The following is a 24,880-nucleotide window of genomic DNA, read 5'->3' on the forward strand; positions in this document are numbered from 1 at the left end:
GTGATGAAAACTAAAGTGATTAGCTCTTACAGTGCTACCAAAATAAGTTTTTTAATGGCAGAAGCTATTGCAAAAAGTGGTAAACCTTTTTGTACTGGAGATTTATTAAGGTGGCACACAACTGAAAAAAAGCAAGTTTTTTGAAAAAAATCAATTTTTAGATTTTTGGGTATTTTGATTCTATAACCATTCCTTGAACATATAAAAAAAAAATTAGTCTCAAAAATGATATAAAAGTTGATTTAATATCATTTTAGTAGATGACACTTGAAAATAAATTCCCTAACAAAGCCTTAGCAACCATCAGTCATAGGAGTTTTTCTGAATTCAAAACAGTAAAACACCATCACAAACTTGGTTTTAATTTGTTATACGCAGACTCTTGTTAGTTTTCAGTTTTAAAAGTCATAATTCAAAATTTTATTTACGAACAAGAGTGTTTTTAATCTGTTAATGTTAGTCTTTTATACTGTAACTTTTCTCTCATTTTATACCAAATAATTTAAAAATTGATTTCAATTTAGTTGGAATAAAGTTGTTTTTAAATGAATAAACAAGGAAATAAAACTAAACAAAATTTATCAAGAAGGATAAAACGAAAATGGAATGGTGTTGTTGGAAATAAAAAATCATCTTCTTCTTACATCTTATCATCGACGATGACATCGTCCACAACTCAAGCAGCAAGTAGCTGTTCTAGTGAAAGGAAAATCAAACCCAAATACTCGAATACATTTGATTCTGGAAAAGATAACTATTTTGTTTTTATTAATTTTTCAATTCTTAAAGAACTTATAGCTAAAACTGCATGCAACAACTGCTTTCAGCCATTACTTTTAACAGATGTTGATTCCAGTAGAAAAGGATTTGCACATTTGTTTCAATTAAAATGTGAACACTGTGATTATGTTAAAAGATTTAATTCATCAAACAAATCAATAAATGCTAAATTTGATGCAGTAACAGCTAACTCACCATATGATGTTAATATTCGTGCAATAATAGCTTTTCGAGAAGTAGGCTGTGGTTATGGAGCTATAAAAACATTTTCATCTTGCATGAACTTAAAATGTATATCTGAAAATGGATTTCAAAAATTAAACAAAACTATTATGGTAGCTTATAAAAGTGCTTCAGAGAAAAGTATGTTATTAGCGACTAAGGACTCTAAAAAAGTTGACATTGCTCAGGATATACCATGTGTAAGAGTTTCAATTGATGGTACATGGCAGAAACGCGGTCACAATTCATTGCACGGTGTAGTTACTGCGATTTCTGGGGATAAATGCATTGATATTGAAGTTTTGTCTAAGTACTGCATGGGCTGTAAAATGTGGAACAGTAAAAAAGGAACTCCAGAATATCAGTGTTGGATAATTGATCATCAATGTGAAATAAATCACAAATCTTCGTCTGGAAGTATGGAGTCTGCAGGAGCAGTAACAATTTTTAATCGCTCGGTTAAAGAAAATAATCTAATTTATAAAGAGTTTCTAGGTGATGGAGACACTTCTTCATTCAAAGATGTCAAAAACTCAAACCCTTACCAGGATTTTGACATCACTCCAATAAAACTTGAATGTGTAGGTCATGTGCAAAAAAGATTGGGTACACGACTTAGAAATTTAGTCAAAGCACACAAAGGCACTAAAACACCTTTATCAGGTAGAGGTAACCTAACAGAAAAATGTATAAATTCTATGCAAAACTATTATGGCATGGCCATTCGTCAAAATGTCAACAACTTGAATGCTATGAAAAAGGCAGTTTATGCTATTTTATTTCATTTTACCAACTTTGAAAACCAGCAAATGCAACATCAGTTTTGCCCAAGAGGATTGGCAAGTTGGTGCAAATATTGGGCTCTAAATAATACAAATTACAAATCAAAATCATGTATACCTATCTGGATTAAGAATCTTATTTTACCAATCATCAAGGATCTTCAGGCTGATGATCTTCTAATTAAATGTTTGCATGGAACGACGCAAAATGCCAATGAAGCATTAAATTCTATTATATGGTCTCGCGTACCAAAGCACACATTTGTTAGTAAGTCTACAATTGAAATGGGAACATACTCAGCAGTGCTGCATTATAATGATGGTGCTAATGGTGTATTAGAAGTTTTAAAATACTTTGGCTTGAGTGGAATTGTTACATTAGCTTCGTCAAGTAAAGTTGACAAAACCAGAATTCGACATATGAAGTCAAAGTCAACGGATAAAAGTAAAATGCAGAGAAAAAAAATAAGAGCAGTTAAAAAAGGTTTCATAGACGATCAGCAAATAAAAGAAACAACTGATAGTTACATCTCTGGTGGATTTTGATAATTTTTATGTTGTTATATATTTTTTTCTTATTTTTGCTTTTTTCTCAATATGTATTTTTTTAAACTTTGAAACACATTTTCTCATTAACAAAACAGAATTACATAATACAATTTTCAGGATTTGTTTATCATAATATAATACTTCATTTAACCCTCAGAATTTTCATAAAAAGTTATAGAAAGTGAAATATTGATGTTTATAGTGCTGAATTTATTGATATTTCATATATATATTAGGTGATTTTGTTAGAAATGCAATATTTCATGAAATAATTTAAATTATAAAAATTCCCACGGTCAAACAGGGTGAAATATGATTAGGAAGCTATGTTCAAAATTTTAGTTTCAGTAGTTGAGGCAAAATTAAGTTATTAGGTTTTGAAGATTTACTAAAAACACATGTTTTACAACCCATTTTTGGCCATTATGGATAATAAAATTAATTAAAAAAAAAAATTATCTGTTTTTTATTTTATTTTAATATAAAATAATTGTCATTAAAAAAAAAAAAATCAAAATTTTGATTATTTACAAAAAAACTTGTTTTCAGTTGTGTGCCACCTTAAAAAACTGTTTAAAAATATTTTGTAAAGAGATATGTCCTGAAAAAACACCTACTGTTGAAGATCTTAGCCTCTAACACCAGACTATTGCTAGAAGAGTTGAAGATCTATCAAAAAATATTGAATTATCATTAAAAGAAAAATTAAATAAATGTGAAGCCTATAGTCTGGCACTGGATGAATCAACAGACAGAGGTGATACTGCTCAGCTAGCCATTTTTATTAGAGGTATAAATAGTAACTTTGAAGTAATTGAAGAACTGTTAGATATTAATCATATGAAGGACACAACAAGAGGAGAAGATATTCTCTCTGAAGTGAAAAAAACATTGGTGAAATTTGAATTACCAGAAAAGAAACTCTGTGGTGTCACTACAGATGGAGCAAGTGCACTAACAGGAAAAAATATTGGATTTATTGCATTACTTAAGAAATCCATTAATTATGAAATTATTTCATATCACTGCATTATACACCAAGAGCAGTTATGTGCAAAAGTATTGGAGATGAAGAATGTTTTGGAACTTGTTATTCATACTGTTAACTTTATAAGAAGTCGTGGCCTTAATCACAGACAGTTCAAACAATTACTTGAAGGTTGTGGTAGTGAGGCTGAAGATGTAATTTATTTCAGCCAGGTTAGATTGCTTAGTCGAGCTGCTACTCTGAAAAGATTTTGGATACTATTACCTGAAATAGTGCTGTTTCTAAAAATTAAAGGGAAAGACACAAGCTTGCTTGAAAATATTGACTGTCTGAGTGATTTGGCATTTTTGATTGACATGACTCAGATGTTAATGGAATTAAATCTTAAGTTGCAGGGTAAAGATCAACTTATTAGTAAATTGTTTGAAAATGTAGAAAAATTTGTTTTAAAATTAAAACTTCTGAAACAACAATTAAGTTCTAAAGTACTTGTCCATTTCAAGGCATTATCAGAAAGAAAAAAATGAGTTAGACTTATTTGCGCATCCATTTTCCATCAAAGCTGAGACAGTTAGAAATGAATTTCAAATGGAATTAATAGAATTGCAAAACAATAAAGATCTTAAAGAAGCCTACAAAGAAGTAGAATTATTAGAATTTTATAAAAAATACATGAGCATTGAAGTTTTTCCTCATTTGTGCAGACATGCTATTAAATATTTTTCACTTTTTGGAAGCACATACAACTGCGAACAGTTATTCTCAAAAATTAAGCATGTAAAAACAGAACAGAGAAATAGATTGACAGATGAACACCTTACTAATACCCTTCGAATTGCATCATCAAATATAACAGCAGACATAGATCATTTATGCATAAAAAAAACAGTTTCAAGTTTCACATTGATCGAACTTTTGTATAACTTCACTTTGAACCTTAATTATGAGTGTAACTGTTTATTTAAATTTAAATAAAAACTTCAAATATAATAATTTTTATTTTGGGTATTTTATGTTTGTGGCCCTCAAGTTGATTTTGAAACGAATTAATGGCCCTTACTGTAAAAAGGTTGGACATCCCTGATGTACAAGACAAAACATCTTTTGAATAAAATTTGTTTAAAAAATTTATACCATTCATTTATACATAGTCATATTAACTATTGTAATATTACCTAGGCAAACAATTATTCAGCTTTCCTAAAAAATATTTATACAAAACAAAAGCAAGTCGATTAGTTTTGGGCGCAGATACGTACGAAAGTGCCAAGCTCAAGGAAATAAATGCTCTAAACGTACACGAACTAAATATCTACCATAACTTTAAGGCAGTGCTCCTTGGCCCTTCCTCGGTGTCGTGAGCCCTGGTATATTTAAAAGTTATCTAAATAAATTTGTCTGCCTAAAATAATTTTTGCTTTTTAAAAATTTTTTGTATCAAAGTTGTCAATTAAAATTTTTCTTTTAATTTGAATTAAACGATTTTCTTTCATCATTTTAAAATTAAAATAACAATTAAATTAATAAGGTTACAGAGCTTATAAAACCACGTACGTAAAGCAGTTAACTATTTAAAGAGATTAGAAAACCCTTCCCTTGTAACAAAAAACGTGAATGTCCTAGATCAAAACTTATTTCGAGGGAGGAGGCCCACATACCTTCTGGTGTCGTCAGCTTTGGTCGGACTAAAAAAAATAAAACTAACCTCTAATCCCTGCATTTTTACTTCCTTTTTTTGATTCCGAAGAAAAAAGGATATTTTTTTAATAAAACATTTTTTCATGTTAATGTAATTAACATTAATGCCTAATAAAACAAATTAGTACTAAATAAATATTCAAAGATAATTTCATTTATGTAATGGGTTACTGAGTGCAGGGGCGGTGCAACCATTGGTGAATGACCTAATAAACTATGATTAATTCTTTGAAAGTTTTAAATATTATAGTTTTTGGTTTCTCCTTAAAAGCGGAGAAAATCAAAAACTATGCTTTGATTACCAACAATTCCCAATTTCACTAGTACAATAACATATAAAGCTTTGTACGCTTCTTATCAACATATTTAAATATATATATACATAAATAGTTAGAATAATGTTGCCACAAATGCATCGCAACAACAACAAAAAAATGGTTACTTTATGAGACGTTGCTCGAAAAAAAAAAAAAAACAACTTCGACTGTAGACATGCAAAAAAAATTTTCTTAATCTTTTATTGAATATAAAAAAAAATATTTTTTATCAAATATCAGAAAAGCAAAATTCGATTTTTAGAATTCTTATAAAAATACTCATTAATTTTGTGATGTATTAATAATCCACATTAAACAATATACATAATAAATATTCCCCTAATTAAATATTTAAAACAAGTAAGGCTAAAAATTCATATAATATAATAATTAAAAATGTACTAATATTTATCTCATTTTCAAATAAAAAGTTTTTAAAGGATTGCCTGACGTAAAAAAGCTTGATGACCAAATATTAAATGCATTTCTTCACAAACGTTTTAACTCTGATTAGATTGTCTGCGTATCAACATGCGACGTTTCTGGAGTTCTGCTAAAAAAGACCCGGGTATAGCTGCTTCTGGTTCATTGTCTATTGTAGACTGAGATGGAGTGGAATGAGAACTAGTTTCTGACTGTTGTTTTTGTATTGGGTGATTTATTGGTTTATGAACAGAACTTGGAACTGGTGAAGAATTTCTTCGAACTTCTAACGACCTATTTGGTGTAGAAGCAGGGCTTAAACGTTTTAATAACTCTGCAGGACTATGACCATTGAAGGCTTGTATAAGACTTGGATTATTCCTGTTTATGCCATATTGATAACCCTTATTGGAAACAGTATGATGTTTTGACTTTGGTAAGTTCATTTTATAATCAGGAAATTCAGGAATAATTTCACTGTTAAAGCTGTTTGACCGATGCATGTTGTTTGTTGGAATACTAGGACTACGAACACTTGCAGTTGCTAACATATTTCGTTTGAAATGACTGCGATCAATTGTTGCATACCTTAAGTCATTACGAGCCAATGCAGAACCAGATAACTCGCTATCATCACAATCTATCTCAATAACGTCTGAATCGCTACCACTACGGTGAGTCTTTTTTACGTGTTTATTTTGTGAACTTAAAGAGTTATAAGAACCAATTCCAGAACTATCACATGTTTCAATACTAGACCAACTATTTGTGCTATATTGAGATGGTATACTTCGAGAGACTGAAAATAAATGCATTATTAAAAAATAAAAAAAATGAACTGAAGATTATATCGAAATACCTCTTTTCAAAGCAACCGATAAAAACGAATCGTTTTTGTCAGTTTGATTAGTTGATACTATTCTTATTTATTAGCAGTTAATATATTACTATTTCAATAATTATTTTAATAAAAAAATACTTTCAAGTGAAAGTCAGTAGTGTTTTTATTGTTTTTATTATAATATATGATAATTATGTTAATTTAAAAACTACATTTATAACTATTTTAGAAAATTAACTTAACTATTTAATGTTTAATAATGAATTTAATTACCTATATATAAATATTAGAAGAATTTTATTGTTTTAATGATTAGAAGAATCTAGAAAAAAAGTTTTGTTTTATTCTTTTAATAAAATTTTGTTTATATAATTTAATTTTTTTAAACATTCTAAATATTTATATAAATATAATATTTATTAATTAAAATATAGTATTTATTATATAATTTAGTTTAGCATATAATAAATAAATATATTTATATTGTTTTAAAACTACTATTTATCAAATGTTAAAAGTTTTTATTGATTTTAATTTATCATTCATTTTCTTTTTCATTTTAATAGTTTAATGAAACAATATTCCAAAAATTTTTTGTTTATTAAATTGATATATAAATAAAAATTAATCATAAAAATAAATTAACCTCGCAAGGAATCTTCATTATTGTCATTTTTGTAATTAGTTTCAGCTCCGTGAATCTCGTTTAAAGTGACAGGATCATACATTGCAATCGGTTTTTCAATTGAATCGCTAGAAGAATACGATAAATGCATGGATTGCTTTTCAGAAAAGTTGCGATTTGGTTGTGGAACACTTACAGGGATTGGATCATGATTAAAAGACATTGTACTGCTTCTTGGTAAAGTGTGCCTTGAATGATTGAAACTAACTGATAGAGAACGATCTTTTACTATAAGTGGGCTGGATAAAGGACTCTAAAAATAATGGAAGTAAATAAAAAGCTCACTTGACATCTCCTTTCTATACTATTCACCTTCAAACAATAGTAAGCAAATAAACTTTTTATAACCTTTTTGATTAACCTTTAAGGTGTCGTAAATAAATTTTTTTTTTGTTATTTAAAGTGTGTAAAAATGAAACCATTATCATTATGTATAAGTAGCTTACAGTGAAAATTTCTTTAAATCAACTTAATGTAAAGATGTTTTCGAGCAACCTGTATATAATAGAACTTTTTCAATTTTTCTTTTTTTAATTTTTGTTTTCAGATATCTTGGATTTTAAACACACACAAAACACTGGTTTTATTATATCTTATAGAATAAGAAAGATATACAAATTATGTTGCAGTGTTAGTATAGAAAAAAATATTAATTTACATTTATGCTCTAGTTTGAATAGAAAGCAACAAAAAATTGTTAAGAACTATTATACTTTTTATATGCTCTGCATATAAATTTTTTTACTTTTTATATATAACTGCAAATTGTTCTTTGTGACTTTTGTGTGTATTTGTTGCTTATTTTTCTAGAGAACCTAGGATACAAAAAAAAATAAATAAAAGCAGCTACAGATAAAAAGAGTTGAAGAATCTAAACTCTAAATATTCAATGTTATATTCAGACCAATCATTTTCGACTGCAAACTGTTTTGTACAAATGGGAACTTAAAAATGATTTAGGGGCTTTCTCATTCTTGCAAGCCACTGCCTTTCATTCTCTACAACAAAAGTTCTTCCCTGGTGATTTCCAGGAAAAGAATAAAAATAAGATAAACCTGCAAATTAAAAAAATTATAAAGAAATTTTATTGGAACACTGAGTGTCTTATTCCAGGCTTTTCAATTGCCATGTCATTCTTGTCTGGAGCTGCAAAAGACAGCATTTGTTGAGGATGTTGTTTTTAACATCACCATCCAGATCCCTGTCAACAAGAGACACAACCTCAAGCTTGAAGATAGATATCAAGTGTGGCTTAAAAGGCATTAGGTGAAAAAATCAAAAAATTCTGCATAGACTTTTAAGTCATCATAATTTTGAGCTTAAAAGTTAATAGATCATTAGAAAGAGCCTAGGATTATTCAGAAAACAAGTTTGTAAAAAAACGTAATGCAATTCACAGCAGTATTAAATACTAGCAGGCACTACTTTTACTGAACCATTTGGGTGATAGATCTGTGTGTGCAGGACCAGCAGCTAGAGATAATCACTCATAAACATGATGAGCATCTAGGTGCTCAGAGGGAAAAATCAAGTAAATGTGCCCTAGGGTGGTTCAAAAAACAACATTTTTGAAAAATATCTACAGCTAGCACCTTAATGTATCCTATATGATAAATTAACACTGGATTTAAAAATTTTTGAACAAAAAATATTTTTAGGGGTGCCTTAAGACATTTGAACATTTAATTGAACATTAAGGTGAGAGCTGAAGATATTTTTCAAAATTATCTTTTTTTGAACCACCCTAATGTGCACCCAGGAAACATACCAGTAGCTGGAAAAGATACTTGACTTCTTCATTCTAGAAAGTATCTCCTTGAAGTACTATATTACAGAATACTTTAGTTTCAACAGTGAGGTTGTGCAAATGAGTAGTTATCCTGATAGTATCTTGGGATCATTCAATTTGACTATTCTTTAAAGTTTATTGACTTCTCAGCCTATTTATGGTCATAGCTGCTTGAGTAAAACATACAGGTGTTTGGTTGGACTATTTGTCGGGCCAAGAATAAGTTGTGTGACATAAGACACATGCCTCTCATATATCTCGTGTCTGCACATTAGCCAGAGAACAGACCTTCCCAAAGCATGATCTGTTTTTGCTGGCTGTAGTGTAAGCACACACCCCAACGATCTGATCTGAAAGCTTAAGGTATTCAAGAATACTTTGATTGACAATAACCTGGTGACTTTCCTTGGTGCTTTTAATTTTCACATTATCAAGCAAAAAGTCTAAAGGGTCAGCTTCAAACAAAGAAACACTTACAATACTTTTGTGAATTGTGTAAACTTGACTGACAAACTTACAATCTTAGTATCAAAATAAATCACTGACTCTTAACCTCTTACCTTGTTCATGTTCTAAACCTCTTATTTTGTTCATGCTCTAAACTTCTTATTTTGCTCATGTTCTAAACCTCTTACTTTGTTCATGTTCTGCTCTAGGATGATCTAGACTTCAACTAAAGTGTGCCTTTTCCTCCTCGGTTGATTTTGAGATATTTAGCTCCTTAAGGTCAATACCACTGGCTTTATAAAGAGAAAACAGGCCCTACATCTTACCAATACTACATCTTGTCATATTAGGGATTCCTACCAGACTCATCAAAATTTGGTAGACTGTTGCAGTGTGTAAAAGAAAACTTCAAACTTTTTGACTTCTAGTTCTTCTACTTTCCTTTTATTCTATTTCTCTTAATTCCTTTGCTTTTTATCTTGTGCCTGCATTTTCAGTTTTATGATCCTAAGTTCGTGAAGCATACAGTAGCTTGCTTGGTTACTATCAGTTTCATAATAATAAGATGCACTGTAAAATATAAACATCATACACAGGGCTTAAAATAAGTACTGGACATCGGACATTGTCCAGCACTTGTCTGGTAAAAAATGATATCTATCGGTCAATTTGTCCGACATATATTTTATGTGCATTTTATTTGCTAATCAATTTATTCGTTCCAAAGTTATTAATTAATTCAGTATTGTATATAAACTTTATTTTTTGAACTTTTTATTTTTTATACAAGACAAAATTGAAGTCATTTAAAATAGGTCATTTTTTTTGAGTTAATTCATTTTTCAAAAGACACCAAAGCAATACATTTTATTGAATTAAGTAAACCGGTCTTTATCATTCATATTAAAACGTTGCAATTAGTTATTGATTTAAATTTATAGTTTAGTAATTATTTTATTTTTTGTTTTTTTATTGATGATTTTTATAAATTTCAAACAAATATTTTGGCTTTAAAAATCCTTTTTAAATTCATTCTATAAAAATTTTAACGTAATAGTTATTTTAATGCGTATAAAAACCAATACTCTTCATTACACTAATAAATTTGAGTTGTTACGTAATGTTTGTTTTCGCGCTAAAAATTTTCGCTATTAAAAGTGTTCATAAAATTAATCCTACAAAAAGTTTGAAAAAATTAATAAAAAAATACATATTTACATAAATGTAATTTACTTGTAATATACTAATATATAGTAATAAGTAAACTTAATAACTTATGTTTATATAATATATTTATATTTACATATAATATATATATGTACATATATGTACATATAATAATATAATATATTTACATAGTAATTTATGTATTTAATAATTTTGTATTTTTATTATACATTTTTATTACATATTTAATTATGTATTTAATAATTACATAATTTTTGTATTTTATATATTTACGTAATAATTTTTGTATTGAATAATTTAGAAGGCATCTTGCATAGTATAGTAATTTTTAAAAAACGTAATATAAAATATAAATATATTTTCCTTTTCAAATTTTAGTTTTTTGAGCTTAGATTTTTTGTTTTTCTTTAAGATTTTCTTTTCGTAAGATAATTTATCTTACAAATTTTTTTTTCTCAGCGCATTTCAGTCGTCAAAACAAATTGGGTGGTCAAGTTGTAAAAACAAAACATTTTATGTGTGTTCAGGAATGGCATTCAGATTGCACTTCTTTAATATTTATTGGACATATCCGACAAACTTGAGTCTTTATCAGACAAATTGTCCGGTAGAAAAAAGTTCGTTATTTCGAGCCCTGATCATACATAGTATTATGTTTTTTATTATAATCATCTGCTCCATTCTGAACAAAAGTGTTTTCCTTAGTTGCTTAAGTCAAAACCACCACACTAATAGCATAAACAAATAAAATTTAATAGCTTTTTGTAAAATCACAAAAAAAAACCTTTTCAATTTGAAAAGTTAAACTTTTTACCTCACGAGTTGACTTAGGTGGCTAAAATTTTTAATTGAAGCTACTTATACATAATGTGTAAAACTTTATATAAAAGGAAATATTGTGTGAAAATATTATATATTATATTGAAACTCAAGATAAGCAGCTAGAGCAGCTCTAACAACATCTACAGTCAAAATTGCGGACTTTGCCTAAAAGAGAGGGTCTTATTAGTAGACAACAGTATGTCCATACAAGTACAAATACAAAAATTTATAGAGACAGAGAATATAACAACAGTAGTCCATACAAAGACGAATAAAAAGTATAGAAATGAATTAGGAGTTAAAAAATGACAGATCAACCCTAGCAGATGCTAATTTTGCAAGTGATTTGATTGATTAAATTGATTGCTTTGAACTTCTTTTAATTGATTAAAGTCAAAAAAAAAAAAAAATTTTTATGAAAATAAATTTACTGTTATATTTTATACTTTTAGTTTAACTTTAGCATAAGACTTAATACTAACTATAAAATAATAATACAAAAACTATATAATAATAAATAATATATATATATATATATATATATATATATATATATATATATATATATATATATATATATATATATATATATATATATATATATATATATATGTGTGTGTATATATATATATATATAAATATATATATATATATATATATATATATATATATATATATATATATATATATATATATATATATATATATATTTAAACAACTTTAAAAAGTATTCTACACAATAGAGTGCTCAATGTTCTTAAAAGAACAGAGCAATTATATATTTTATGTTAGTAGAAAATCACTTAACAAAAATGGTAATTGTTTTCATTTCTGATGAATCTTTGTTGATGAAACAGTGTCAAATGGAAAAAATTTTTGTTAAGTGATTTTCTATAAATATATATATATATATATATATATATATATATATATATATATATATAAATATATATATATATATATATATATATATATATATATATATATATATATATATATATATATATATATATATATATATATATATGTAAACAGAAAAGCAGTATTATTCCAAAAAATTAATATTCACTCACAATAACATCATCTCTTTTACCAGGCTGCAGATATTCAGCAACTTTGTATGCATTTATAGCATCTTCAGAAACAATAGGCAGTTGTTTTGGATTAGCACATAACTTGTTTGTGTCTTCTAAGATTGTTTGAAGTTGCTCAATTTCAGAAATGAGAGTTAATTCTTGTTCAATGCATGGTTTATAACAATCAAAAAAAAATGTTGCTCGAGAACGTTCTTCTGTCATTAATTTGCGGAGGTAATCTTTCTCTTGATTTTCTAAAGAGCTGCATAGCTGGTTTGCAACCTTAAGTATAATTTTGATATCTGCTTATTATGTGTGTATTTTTAGTAAATAGCTTAAAAATTTTATAAAATATAAAAACACCAATATTTAAAAAAGGCCACACAAATATTACTTTAAATTATAGACCTTTCTCTCTGACATAAGTTCTTTGTAAACTTTTAGAAAGTTTAATTCAAAAAATTATATTGAATCATCTGAACAAATATGATTTGATTTCTAAACAACATGGATTTATTAAACAAAAATGATATGCCACAAACTTGCTAGAATCTTCAGACATCATTATAGGTGCTGCTTATGATGGTAAGGAGGTAGACTTATTATACACGGATTTTATACATGAAAGCTTTCAACTAAGTCCTGCTTAAACAATTAATTGAAGGGCTTATTATGTAACAATGGCATGCCACACTTTTTTCAAAAATGAGTTATTATCATTTTTATAATCATAAATAGTATACGCAATAGCCAAAAAGATATTAAGGCATAATTCTTAAAATTGGAGCTATAATTATAAAATCATCTTACCGTAAGCACTGATTCTATAGATTTAAATAAAACTTAAAAGTCATTTTTCTCAAATATTTGTTTTTGTGGCTTGCCATTGTTTCACAATAAGCCCTTCAATTAAAAAATTATCAGCCTATAACGTTAAAGGAAAGTTGCTAGGGTAATTATGGGTGAAAATACATCTAATTTGTGTAAAGTATTTAGTGGAGTGCCAAAAGACTCTGTATTGGGCCCACTTCTTTTTATTATATATATATATACATATATATATATGTATATATATATATATATATATATATATATATATATATATATATATATATCTGTGTGTGTGTGTGTGTGTGTGTGTGTGTGTGTGTGTGATTTACCTAACCGGTTAACTTCTGAATCCAAACTATATACTGACAACAGAAAATTGATTTCAATTATTGATAAAGATGAAAGCGCTTTAAAAGCACCAAATCAATTTTAAACTGACATTAGAGTAATTAACTGGTGTATTATTTGGGGAATAAAACTCAATTAAGGAAAATGTAAAGCCATGCACATTGGTACTAAAAATATGTCACACAAGTATACCATTAATGACACATGGAAATTACAAAAACAAAGAATCAAAATTAGAAAGAGACTTAGGTATATTGATATCAGCTGATCTAAAATGGCATGAGCAAGTAAAATGAACAGATGTTAAAGCACAAAGATCACTGGGTTGAATAAAAAAAACTTTTACTTATTTAAATACGGACATAGTTAAATTATTGTATTTTACACAAGTAAGACCTTATCTCAAATTAGCAGTACCAGTTAGGAACTCAACTCTAAAAAATTATAAAGTAGAACTTAAAAAGGCACAAAGAAGAACCTCAAAACCTATTCCAGATCTCAAAAACCTATCATATGAAGAAAGACTTTGGAAAATAAATTTAACAACTTAAGAAAATCGCAGAACTAAAATATCAATTAGCTTACAAATTGTGAATTGGTTTGAAAAAATGGTTTCCTCACTAACAAGCAATTGTCCTTCATCAAACATATGTGGACCATATGTGGTAAAAAAATAGAACTCATAAAAAATTAAGTGCTCTTCAAGAAATAACTTTAACAACAACAGAAATATTAAAAACTGGATTTCTTAGCCAAACTATGTTGTTTATTCAAGGTCCTTAAATCTCAGTATGCTCTGCAGCAATGTATATATTGTTGTTACAGCAAATGTATTATTATTATTGCTATTTTTATTATTATTCATAAAAATCTTAAATTATTCATAAGAATGTTAAATGATTCATAAAAATGTTAAACTATTCATCAAAATGTTAAACATATTTATTTTCACAAGAAATTAGACTGTTTAAAAAAGTTATGCAACAGTTAAAGCTGTCAAATTATTAAAAACTTTTTAAAATTTTTTTGAAATATACTCAATTTAGAAAATTGATAAGCAGTAAAATAATTAATGTAGAGCAATCACAAGATAAAAAGGAATCTTTTTAAATTTCGAATTTAGATTAAATATACATTATTTGTTTTAATAAGAATGTGCTAAGTATAAAAAGCCTTTGTGTGCTTGAAGTACGAAGGCTAGCAAAGGGAGTGTATTTATAACGTATATTTAAGAAATATTTTTATGACTTTTTACATTATTAAATTATTTTCATCACAAATATTATTCATAATAAAAGCAATTGTGTAATACAAAAAATTACCCTCATTGCATCTCTGTACTGGTCTGTATACTCTTGTTTACCAATCTTCTTTGCTGCTTTTTTCTTTAATTTCACAGTTTCAGTGCATGCCTTTTTTAAATCATTTTTTAAACGCTTGTAATCTAATTTTAAAATTTTGAAAAATTTTGGCAACATATTTTAAAATAAACTTTTTTTATTTAATTCAATGCAATTTTAAATAACACCAATAGTAAAAAACTTGTCAAAACAAACTAATTTTTGCTGTTTGTAAAATAATTGCATATCATATATTGCAATTTGTATCTGGTGCAAATAATTATATTTATAATAGTATTTACAAACATGCACTATTAACAGTTATTATAAAATTATATTATCAAAACTCTAGTTTTATTTTAATGACAAGCTATGTTAAGTAAACAGATCTCAACTGGTTATGACTCTGAAACCTCTCTAGCATTACATTAGAATGAGTATCAACCAAGAAATGTATAATCAAGTAGTTGGTCCCATTTTCATTCAAAAACATCACAGCAGTGGTAAATATTTTTTTTGGCCTGATTTAGCCTCATCCCCCTATGCTAAATCAGTCACAAATACAAGCACTGGCTGCAAGCAGAAAACAACAAATACCAAAAGACGTGAATCCAATAAATGTGCCAAAAGTTTGTCCTGTTGGGGATTTTGGGGCGATTCTTGAATATGAAATATACATGGACATCTTGACTGTAATATGGTTTTGACATGGCTATATCTCAAAAAAAAAAAAAGAGAAGATTTTGTGTAACTAAATTAAAAACTCCTGACTTTTTAGCATACATAAAATGATGTTAAAATTGTCTTTGTTAATGCCACTGTTAAAGACTTTAAACGTCTCTAGAACCAAACTTCTAAGATAAAATACTCATTACTGGATCAATACTAAATTACAATTTAACTAAACTTAATTAACAAAAATTAAACAATAAAAATAATTAAACAAAATTAACAATATCTTAACAAAAATTAATTGCAATACAACTTCAAAATTTTTTTAAATAAAACACTTTATAAAAAGTAACTCAAATAAAAATATAAATAATTTTATAAAATGACAATTTTATATATATTTAAATCTATTATAATTATAATAATTTGGTAAAATTCCTAATATAATATTATGGAATAACCATTAACAAGTTAATATCACCTTTTGTGTGATCTTTTTCAAGTTGGCTAGAGTTTTTCTTCCATTCATCAATGCAGGTTTGCATTGGACTAACAAGACTATCAGCAAGAATCCTTTAATAACCAAAAAGGATATAAAATTACAGACTATATAATAATATAACAGGCAATAATAAGTTTTATAAATTCATTAACTATATATAAATCTTATAAATTCATTAATTATATTCAATTTATTGATTCAATTATTAAAGTGAATTAAGCATAATGATCATATTATAATGACGATGATGATCATTATTTTAGCATTTAGGATATTTAAATATATCTGTAATGCACTCTTTTGAAGTTTTCCTACCACTACCTTTTTCTCCTAAAAACATACATGCTGATACCCAATCATCTGGATCTTTACACTCTACATGCTGATACCCAATCATCTGGATCTTTACACTTTACATGTCAAACCAACTTATTTTTCCTTGGCGGACCCTTCAGATACACTCACTATTCCTAATCTGTCTAAGATCATCGATCTGTCTAGGAACTTCTTTGCTTATCTCTCAAAGCCAAGCCACACATTTATCTAATCATCTTTTCGGTTCTTTCAAGAATCTGGATATCATCAATCTTTATTTCTATGTTACATTGCCAAACATCATAACAATGTATGTGGTGTATAACTTTCTTTAAATCTTAAATGATGCATCTCTTGCTGTTAGACATGGATAGAATTTAACTGATTCAATAGTATCTCTTGAGATAACAAAACTTATCACTGTAGTAGTATGTACCTTGTATACATCACTTAGAATCCATAGCTTACAAACTGCACAAATAATAGAGTTTGCTTTAACTTCCTTCTCCAAATGGCCACTTTTTAGTACTTTTTACTTATTCTTGACTTTACAATGCATAACCTATTTTTATTTATGTTTATCTTAAACTCTTTTGCTTTTTTCTGTTTTGAAAAGATGGAGTGCAAACTCCATCTTTCCAACACAGAAATCTAAATAATAATACTTTTCTGAATCCTGATGCACACTAACATTTACTTTAAAATCATCACTCTCCATATTTTATTTTGATTAGTGTTGTAACATTTTCACACAAAATCATAATAACTGTCACCAATTATTCTTCAACACCTAAATACCTTAAGCCCACCACAAAACTTCATCTTGTACTCTCTGAAAAGCTTTTTCAAAATCTTTAAATGCTATCAACAAATCTTTTTCTTTTTCAAAAAAATTTATCATGAACTTGCCTTGCAATAAACTTTGAATCTGTTGTTCCCTTTCAAGGCCTAAAACCAAACTGTATGTTATTATTACACTGTTTCTTGTTTTGTTGGAAATATTATACACTGCTTCTTATTTTGTTGGAAATAGCTTTTTCTAATATCATCATTACTGAGTGAAGCAATTTTATTATGAAATTCTTTAGTGTCTCCGACTCCTTTATAAATCTTTACAATACTTTTCCAGTCATTTGGGATTTTACCTCTGCAAACAAGTAATATAAGCCCAATTATCTTGTGCTAAGTAATATAAGCCCAATTATCTTGTATTACTGTTGTTATTCATCTTTTTTCTATCTTGCTTTCTGATTAAGATACAGTCCTAAACCACCTGACTCAAAGGTTACTTCATCACCTATTTTAATAAACTGGCATTATCAGTTGCTATAATTATACTATACTTATACTTGCCACAGACCAATTTTTATTTTTAACCAATTACTCACTTGAGGCTGACAGGAAATGCAGTATTCTATTTTTGAAACTTGGTATTATGAGGTTTTGAAGAAGAACTTTAGAACTGAACCCTTCCAAGGGTCAACCTGTTTTATATAGTTTGTGAAACTAAATATATCGATTGAGACTCCATCCAAGTTTGACAAGCTCCTCCTCCATATGCTCTATACAAGTTTAACAAGCTCCTTCTATCATTAATCCTTAAGACTAACCTGAGGTTTTATTTTAGAGTTTTCTATTTCCAAGAAGAGTTGCCTTCACCATAGCTAAACAACCACACCTGCCAAAAAACATATTTCTTAAAGGATCTTATAGGAACAATTTAATATCATAATCAAGATGTCATAATAATGATGGTAATGTTGTAATAATTTCATAATCAGGACATATGGTTATAATGAAAAATGAAATCATAAAAACCTTTTTATGAGAGGATAATTTTTTATTTTTGTATAAGGTCAATAAATAAATAAACCCAAAATTAACCTATATTAATAACCCAAATTTACCCCACATATGTCTTCAACTTATTTTCAATGGATTTATGCCTCATAACAATTTTAGTAAAAGCAATGCCAATATCACGTGTGCCACCTGTTAAAAAAAGATACAAAAGAAGATACAAAAAGAACTAAAACCCTTGTCTTCACAAAACTGAAAAAATTATTTAACTAAAAAAATTACCTTTAGAATTAGTCATACTATCTGCAATTTTTTGAAATGCATCCAAAAAATTATCAGCTAACAAGACTGTTTGTCTAAATTAATAAACTGAAATGTAATTCCTATGATTTTTATTATATATATAATTAGGATAACTAAATGTTTTATTATTATTATTACTTTTCTACATCATAAAAATGATTAATATATATATATATATATTTATTTATTTATTTAAATAATATATAAATATATGTATATATATATATATATATATATATATATATATATATATATATATATATATATATATACATTGCTTTTTTTAAATACTTATGTTTTTGCTTAACAATACTTTTCATATGTAAATAAAAAAATATTTATTTAAAAAATAATTCATAGAACAGTAGAATGTTGCAATATTGAACAAAAGAAAGTAAAATATTTAGGTTTCTATTCAAAAGCAGATTAAGATACATTTTGATTTTTTGTAGCCAAATCAGCAAGTCATGCAAAAAATATAAAAAGAACATTAAATTGAGGAAAAGTGAAAAGTCTTTTTTTTTTTTTTTTGTATTAATTTATAATAAATTTATAAATAAAAATTTGATTAATAAAATATAAATATTTTTTTTTCCATGTATGCTTTTTTCTTCATAAATTACTGTAAACTTCAGGACATAACTTAAGTAATAATAAACAGAATTAATAGTAATATAATGTATTACTAACTAAAATATTTAAAAAAAGTAAAAAAGAAACAAATTATTATTTTGATTTGACATTTTTAAGTGTTTAAACAGAGTTAAGGTAAAACTTTTTAATAATTATTAATTTGTTTATATGATAATCAATTTTTTTTTTTTTTTAAAGATTCTACAAACAAAAAGTTGCCAAAAATAATACTATAAAATAAACAGAACAAAAAAAAATTAGCATATAAAAGTATTGAGGTTGTTTATTCACATTTGTGAATTGAAAGCATGTATTTGCGATGTGATGTACATGTAAAACTGCGAATTAAAAGCATGTTATAACTGAAGTTGCCACTTTTACAATAAGGTTTAATTGTAACCATAGTTTTCAAAATCAGATTGCTGTTCTTCTAAAGGTAATGACAATATGCACACAACAAAAATTTTTTTAATTGCTTTGAATATATTGATATATTGAAAATTGGTTGCTTTGAATATTTAACTATGAACCTTTCACTTATTTGAATATATATATATATATATATATATATATATATATATATATATATATATATATATATATATATAATGTATATATATATATATATAATGTGTATATATATATATATATATATATATATATATATATATATATATATATATATATATATATATATATACATATACATACACATACATGCACAAATATAAACTCACATTTAGATTGGTAATCTGATATCATACTGATTATGAAAGCTGTGAGAAAGAGCATGCAAGAAAGGTTTACAAAATATTTATATATTTTTATAGACTTTAAAAACTTAAAACAACCTGATTTTAGAAACCATGGTTACAATTAAACCTTATTGTAAGATTTGGGGCTTGGCAATAAGACAAATTGTGTCTTCTTCTTGCCACAGCCATCTGTATTCATATTGAAATATTAATTGTATTTATATATTTATACGTCAAAACATGAAACATAAAAAAAGAGACTTTTATGGCAAAAAAAGTCTTAAAGTGTATCTAATTTGCTACAACAATGGTACTACAACAAATTTTATTGTTTTTTAAAAAACTCTTAACAAGTCAACTTTTAAATTTTTTAATAAATTATTGTTTTTTTTTTTTTACATCAAAACATTTTTATTTTTAAATATTTTATTTTTATGCCATGGTACATACATTAACAGATATAGAGACATACCTAACCCTTTGCTCTAACTCCCAAAAACACATCGTTGGAAAAATATTTTTGATAATTTCTCAAGGTTAAAAAAATCTGATGATCTCATCTGAAGGATGTGGAGCTAGGGCTTTCATATCAGTTAAATACACAAATTAATCTAATTGGGCTGCATACTTCTTTTCTAGCAAAGTTTTTTTAATTATTTTTAATCAACTTTTTCTAAAAAAATTTGTGTAATTTTCTCAATTTTTTTCAATTATTATTAATCAACTTTTTCTAAAAACATTTGTGTAATTTTCTTAATCTGATTATTTTCTAGTATGAAATCTTTTAAAGCAAAAACAAGCATTGAATTTTTATTTTGTGGTACACGAGTCAGACCAAAGAATAATTTTTAATTGCCTTAAAACCTATACCAAATTTGATGCAATACAATTAACAGTAGATTAACTCCACGCACAATAGTAAACTTTATTATCTATTAAAATTTGAACAGTGAGATAAAAAGTTATAGTTTTCTCTTATAAAAAAATTTGATATGTTTGTTCTTGGAAGCAGAATAACATTTTCCATATCAAAACATAAAATGACTTTTCTAGATTCTCTATAACTCTTATTTTCTTGAAAGAAAACTGTCTTTAAAAAAATGTGACGCTAAATTGTATTTTATAACCTAAGCTGTTAATTTCCTCCTCTATATTAATTTTATTTGCTTCACAGTAGGTTCCCAGCCACACTAGTCTGATTTTGGTCTGATTTTAAACACTTTTCTATATTTATGTTGTCCAACATATTGAATTCTTTTTTTGACACAATGTTCAGTATATAAGTCATGCATTAATGATAATTTTAAATTATTTTCTAGATATTCTTTTTGGGTAGTGCTTCTACAATAATAAGATTTGATATGTGGAAACAAATTTATGTAGGTACAAACTTCTTTCCTATTTTCTTTTCAACTGGATCACCTGTATGTAGATCTATTAAATTGTTGTGAAAATAATGTACTCTGTGAACGTTATTACTTTGCAACAACTATTAACAAGAATGCTTTCTTCTGTATCTAAAATAGTTTTTACTCTTGCTTTTTCATTCCTTTTTGTAAATTTAGCATAAAAAGAATTTTTGCTATTACCATCTGAACTCTAGAAATGTTTGAATATAAGTTTTTTGTTTTCCAGTGTAATTTTTGATTTACAAGAAAACATGCAATTTAAGCAATTACTTTCAGCAAATCTTCAACTTTTATCTCTCTTGATTTTTTTATAGGTTTGCTCAGATTTTCTTTGTGCAATTTCTTTTTCACAAATCAAGATTTCTCCCCCATTTTCAAGTTTTCTTTACTTGTCTTTCACTGAAAACATAATACCAATAATTTAATTAACATTATTGGATCTTCAACAATAACAACAAAAACACTTGAGTAATGTTTAATAAGATTATATTAAATTTTACGCAATAATTATTATATTTTAAACAGATTTTTTATTAATCATTTAAAGATAAATGTTTTAAACACTATTATTTTAAATAAAGAAAATAGTCACAATTCAACTTACAATATTGAATTACAAGAAAAGATTTTGTGCAGCTTAGTAGTCTGCCATCTTGAAATTATCATCAAATTATAAGAAGCAAGCTTGCTGATTGGCTAAAATCTGTATACTTTTTTTAGTAGAACAAATAAGCATTAAATGATTTTTCTTGTTTAGAGATAAAAATTACTAGTTTTTGTACCGTTCATTGGCCCTTTTGGATTTAAAACATTTAAGCATAATAAAACAATTTTAAAAAGTAGAGACTGAACAAAGTGAATTCAAAATAAACATGTGCAAGGCACATTACTGCATAAATTAACAATTAAATTTAAAGATTTTGATGCTTTGTTGACTTTATGGTTATTTTGATTTTTTATAAAATTGGAGCTAAATAGGTACAATAGCGAGTACAAACATCAACTACGTTATTAAATTTAAAATTACACATTATAATAAAAATTTAACACTATCCATGCAAGAATATTTATTTTTGCAAGAAGTGATGCTACATCGACTATGAGTTTAGGTTAGGCCAGCGATCATTTTTTAAATTATTCTTTGTTTTTTGGATAAACTACAGGAGGGGAGCTTATTAAATAAAGATTTTACAAATGCATATATTGGAAACCTGTAACAGAGGCTAAAACTAAAACAGTAACTTAAAAAGTAAGCAATAAATTATGAGTGTAGAATTAAAATCGGTATTCATAGTGTTCCATTGTACAATTACAATTTAACCTTTGATAAACTATTAATATTCTCCTGCAGATAGCTTATTCAGTATGACATTATCAGTAACAGTATATATGAACCTAAATATCCATTTGCACTAAATATCAATTGATATTTGTATACACACACATAAATTATGATTAAAAAAAAATTTACTTGATAGAAATATAAAACTTAGTTGACTTTAATAATAGATCATCCCAAAAAGGTCCCATAGCCTAAAAAAGTTAAACATATTTTTAAAATACTTTTACCATGCATATATATATATATATATATATATATATATATATATATATATATATATATATATATATATATATATATATATAAATATATATATATATATATATATATATATATATAAATATATTATACATATATAAAATACTTTTACCATGCATATATAAATATATATATATATATATATATATATACATATATATATATATATATATATATATATATATATATTATATATATATATATATGTATATATATATGTATATATATATATACATATATATATATATATATATATATATATATATATATATATATATATTATATATATATATATATATATATATATATATATATTATACATATATAAAATACTTTTACCATGCATATATATATATATATATATATATATATATAATATATATATATATATATATACACACATATATATATATATATATATATATATATATATATATATATATATAATATACATATATATATATATATATATATATATATATATATATATATATATATATATATTACATATATATATATATATATATATATATATATATATATATATATATATATATATATATATATATATATGTATATATATATATATGTATATATATATATATATATATATATATATATATATATATATATATATATATATATATATATATATATATATATATATATATATATATATATATATATTATATATATAATATATACCTTCATATCTGACATGATTTGAGTAAAAAGATCCCCAGATTCTTCTGTTTCACCCATTTTGAGTTAACACACTAAAAATAATGTGACACATTACTTAAAAAAAAAATATAGTAAAATTTAGAAAAATATTACTAATGTAATTTTTTTCCTGCAAACAAAGTTATTTCTTTAACTTTAACTGTAGGCATAAATTAAAGTTTGTTTCAAACCAACTTTTATTATATGTTATTAAGCGAAACTCCTAAATATTATTTTACGATGGAAAACCAAATAACAGTTTTAACAAAATTTCATTATTTGGATTTATTGTTATTATTAAATACTATTAAGAACAAAAGTCAAGTCTTTTATTACATTGTGGTAAAGTATTTATTATTCTTTATACCGGTACTTCAAACATTATGTTAAAAGCAGTATGAATTACTCCCCCTAAATTTACATACATTTCATTCATATACGCATTACGGCATATGCTTAGAACTCAAATAAAGATATTGGAAAAGAAAAAATTGCCAATATTGATCATACATTAACGTTCTTTTAACTAATGCTTTCCCATTTTTAAAACAAAAAAATACTAACCTTTTTAAGGTAATGCTTTTTTTAAATAGAAATTTTTGCAATAAACCATTTCAGTTAAACTCAATATGAAACTTGTAACTATCCTGGAATAAATGATCATCAAAAATTTATAAGGTTTATTTAAAAAATAACCGACAAAAGTAAATAAATGCATTTTATTTAAATAACTGCTTTTTAAAATGACGTCGATAGTTAGGAAATCTATATAAAAAAGCAAGTGTTTTTTTTTTTTTTTTGTCGAATAAAATATACATTAAGCAACTAAACTAAACACTAACAACCTGAAAACCACGTTCCGCAATGATAATTTCCAAATATTGGCCTAGAGAGTTGCCAGTAATTTTTTATTCTATTCTTGAGCACATTGATTTGAAAGCAACTGTTGTAATGGTTTAAAAATAAAAGTAATAGTTTTTAAAGCAAGTAGAAGCAATTCACTGCATTTTTTTTAGATGTTTTTTGTTAAAGTCTTTTTTGC

General features: G+C 25.8%; 3 protein-coding genes across 5 annotated transcripts; 2 read left to right on the forward strand and 1 right to left on the reverse strand.

Annotated features, from left to right (window-relative positions):
* Window positions 1-3,173: 3,173 nt before the first annotated feature.
* On the forward strand, window positions 3,174-3,848 carry LOC136092016 (general transcription factor II-I repeat domain-containing protein 2A-like). The gene has a single exon (XM_065819737.1). It carries the CDS (start codon window positions 3,174-3,176, stop codon window positions 3,846-3,848), a length of 675 nt encoding a protein of 224 aa, XP_065675809.1.
* A 61-nt stretch (window positions 3,849-3,909) lies between these two features.
* On the forward strand, window positions 3,910-4,296 carry LOC136092017 (general transcription factor II-I repeat domain-containing protein 2B-like). The gene has a single exon (XM_065819738.1). The coding sequence runs from the start codon at window positions 3,910-3,912 to the stop codon at window positions 4,294-4,296; it is 387 nt and encodes a 128-aa protein (XP_065675810.1).
* Window positions 4,297-5,622: 1,326 nt separating this feature from the next.
* Window positions 5,623-24,654, reverse strand: LOC100211608 (protein MTSS 1). Of its 3 annotated transcripts, none has more exons than XM_065820156.1 (10): window positions 24,403-24,654; window positions 23,821-23,891; window positions 22,987-23,048; window positions 18,698-18,771; window positions 18,523-18,607; window positions 16,280-16,371; window positions 15,109-15,230; window positions 12,605-12,889; window positions 7,247-7,538; window positions 5,623-6,558 (listed from the first exon to the last, which is right to left on the reverse strand). In XM_065820156.1, the coding sequence occupies exons 2-10, from the start codon at window positions 23,875-23,877 to the stop codon at window positions 5,837-5,839; spliced, it is 1,791 nt and encodes a 596-aa protein (XP_065676228.1). In that variant the 5' UTR covers window positions 23,878-23,891; window positions 24,403-24,654; the 3' UTR covers window positions 5,623-5,836. The 3 variants fall into 3 exon arrangements, with proteins under 3 accessions (XP_065676228.1, XP_065676230.1, XP_065676229.1); XM_065820158.1 differs by lacking the exon at window positions 24,403-24,654 and adding an exon at window positions 24,264-24,399; XM_065820157.1 differs by lacking the exon at window positions 24,403-24,654 and adding an exon at window positions 24,175-24,245.
* Between the last annotated feature and the right edge of the window lie 226 nt (window positions 24,655-24,880).

Source organism: Hydra vulgaris, chromosome 15, assembly GCF_038396675.1.
Source record: "Hydra vulgaris chromosome 15, alternate assembly HydraT2T_AEP".
NCBI lineage: Eukaryota > Metazoa > Cnidaria > Hydrozoa > Anthoathecata > Hydridae > Hydra > Hydra vulgaris.

What these genes read in the sequence shown, in the direction of transcription:
- LOC136092016 (XM_065819737.1), top strand. Translation starts at nt 3,174, where the DNA reads ATGAAGGACACAACAAGAGGAGAAGATATTCTCTCTGAAGTGAAAAAA.
- LOC136092017 (XM_065819738.1), top strand. Translation starts at nt 3,910, where the DNA reads ATGGAATTAATAGAATTGCAAAACAATAAAGATCTTAAAGAAGCCTAC.
- LOC100211608 (XM_065820156.1), bottom strand. Translation starts at nt 23,877, where the DNA reads ATGGGTGAAACAGAAGAATCTGGGGATCTTTTTACTCAAATCATGTCA. An exon ending in GTAAAAGAGATGATGTTATT is followed by an intron (nt 7,539 to 12,604) that starts GTGAGTGAATAT and finishes CATTATTTTTAG; the next exon opens with AGTCCTTTATCCAGCCCACT. An exon ending in TAATGAAGATTCCTTGCGAG is followed by an intron (nt 6,559 to 7,246) that starts GTTAATTTATTT and finishes ATTTATTTTCAG; the next exon opens with TCTCTCGAAGTATACCATCT.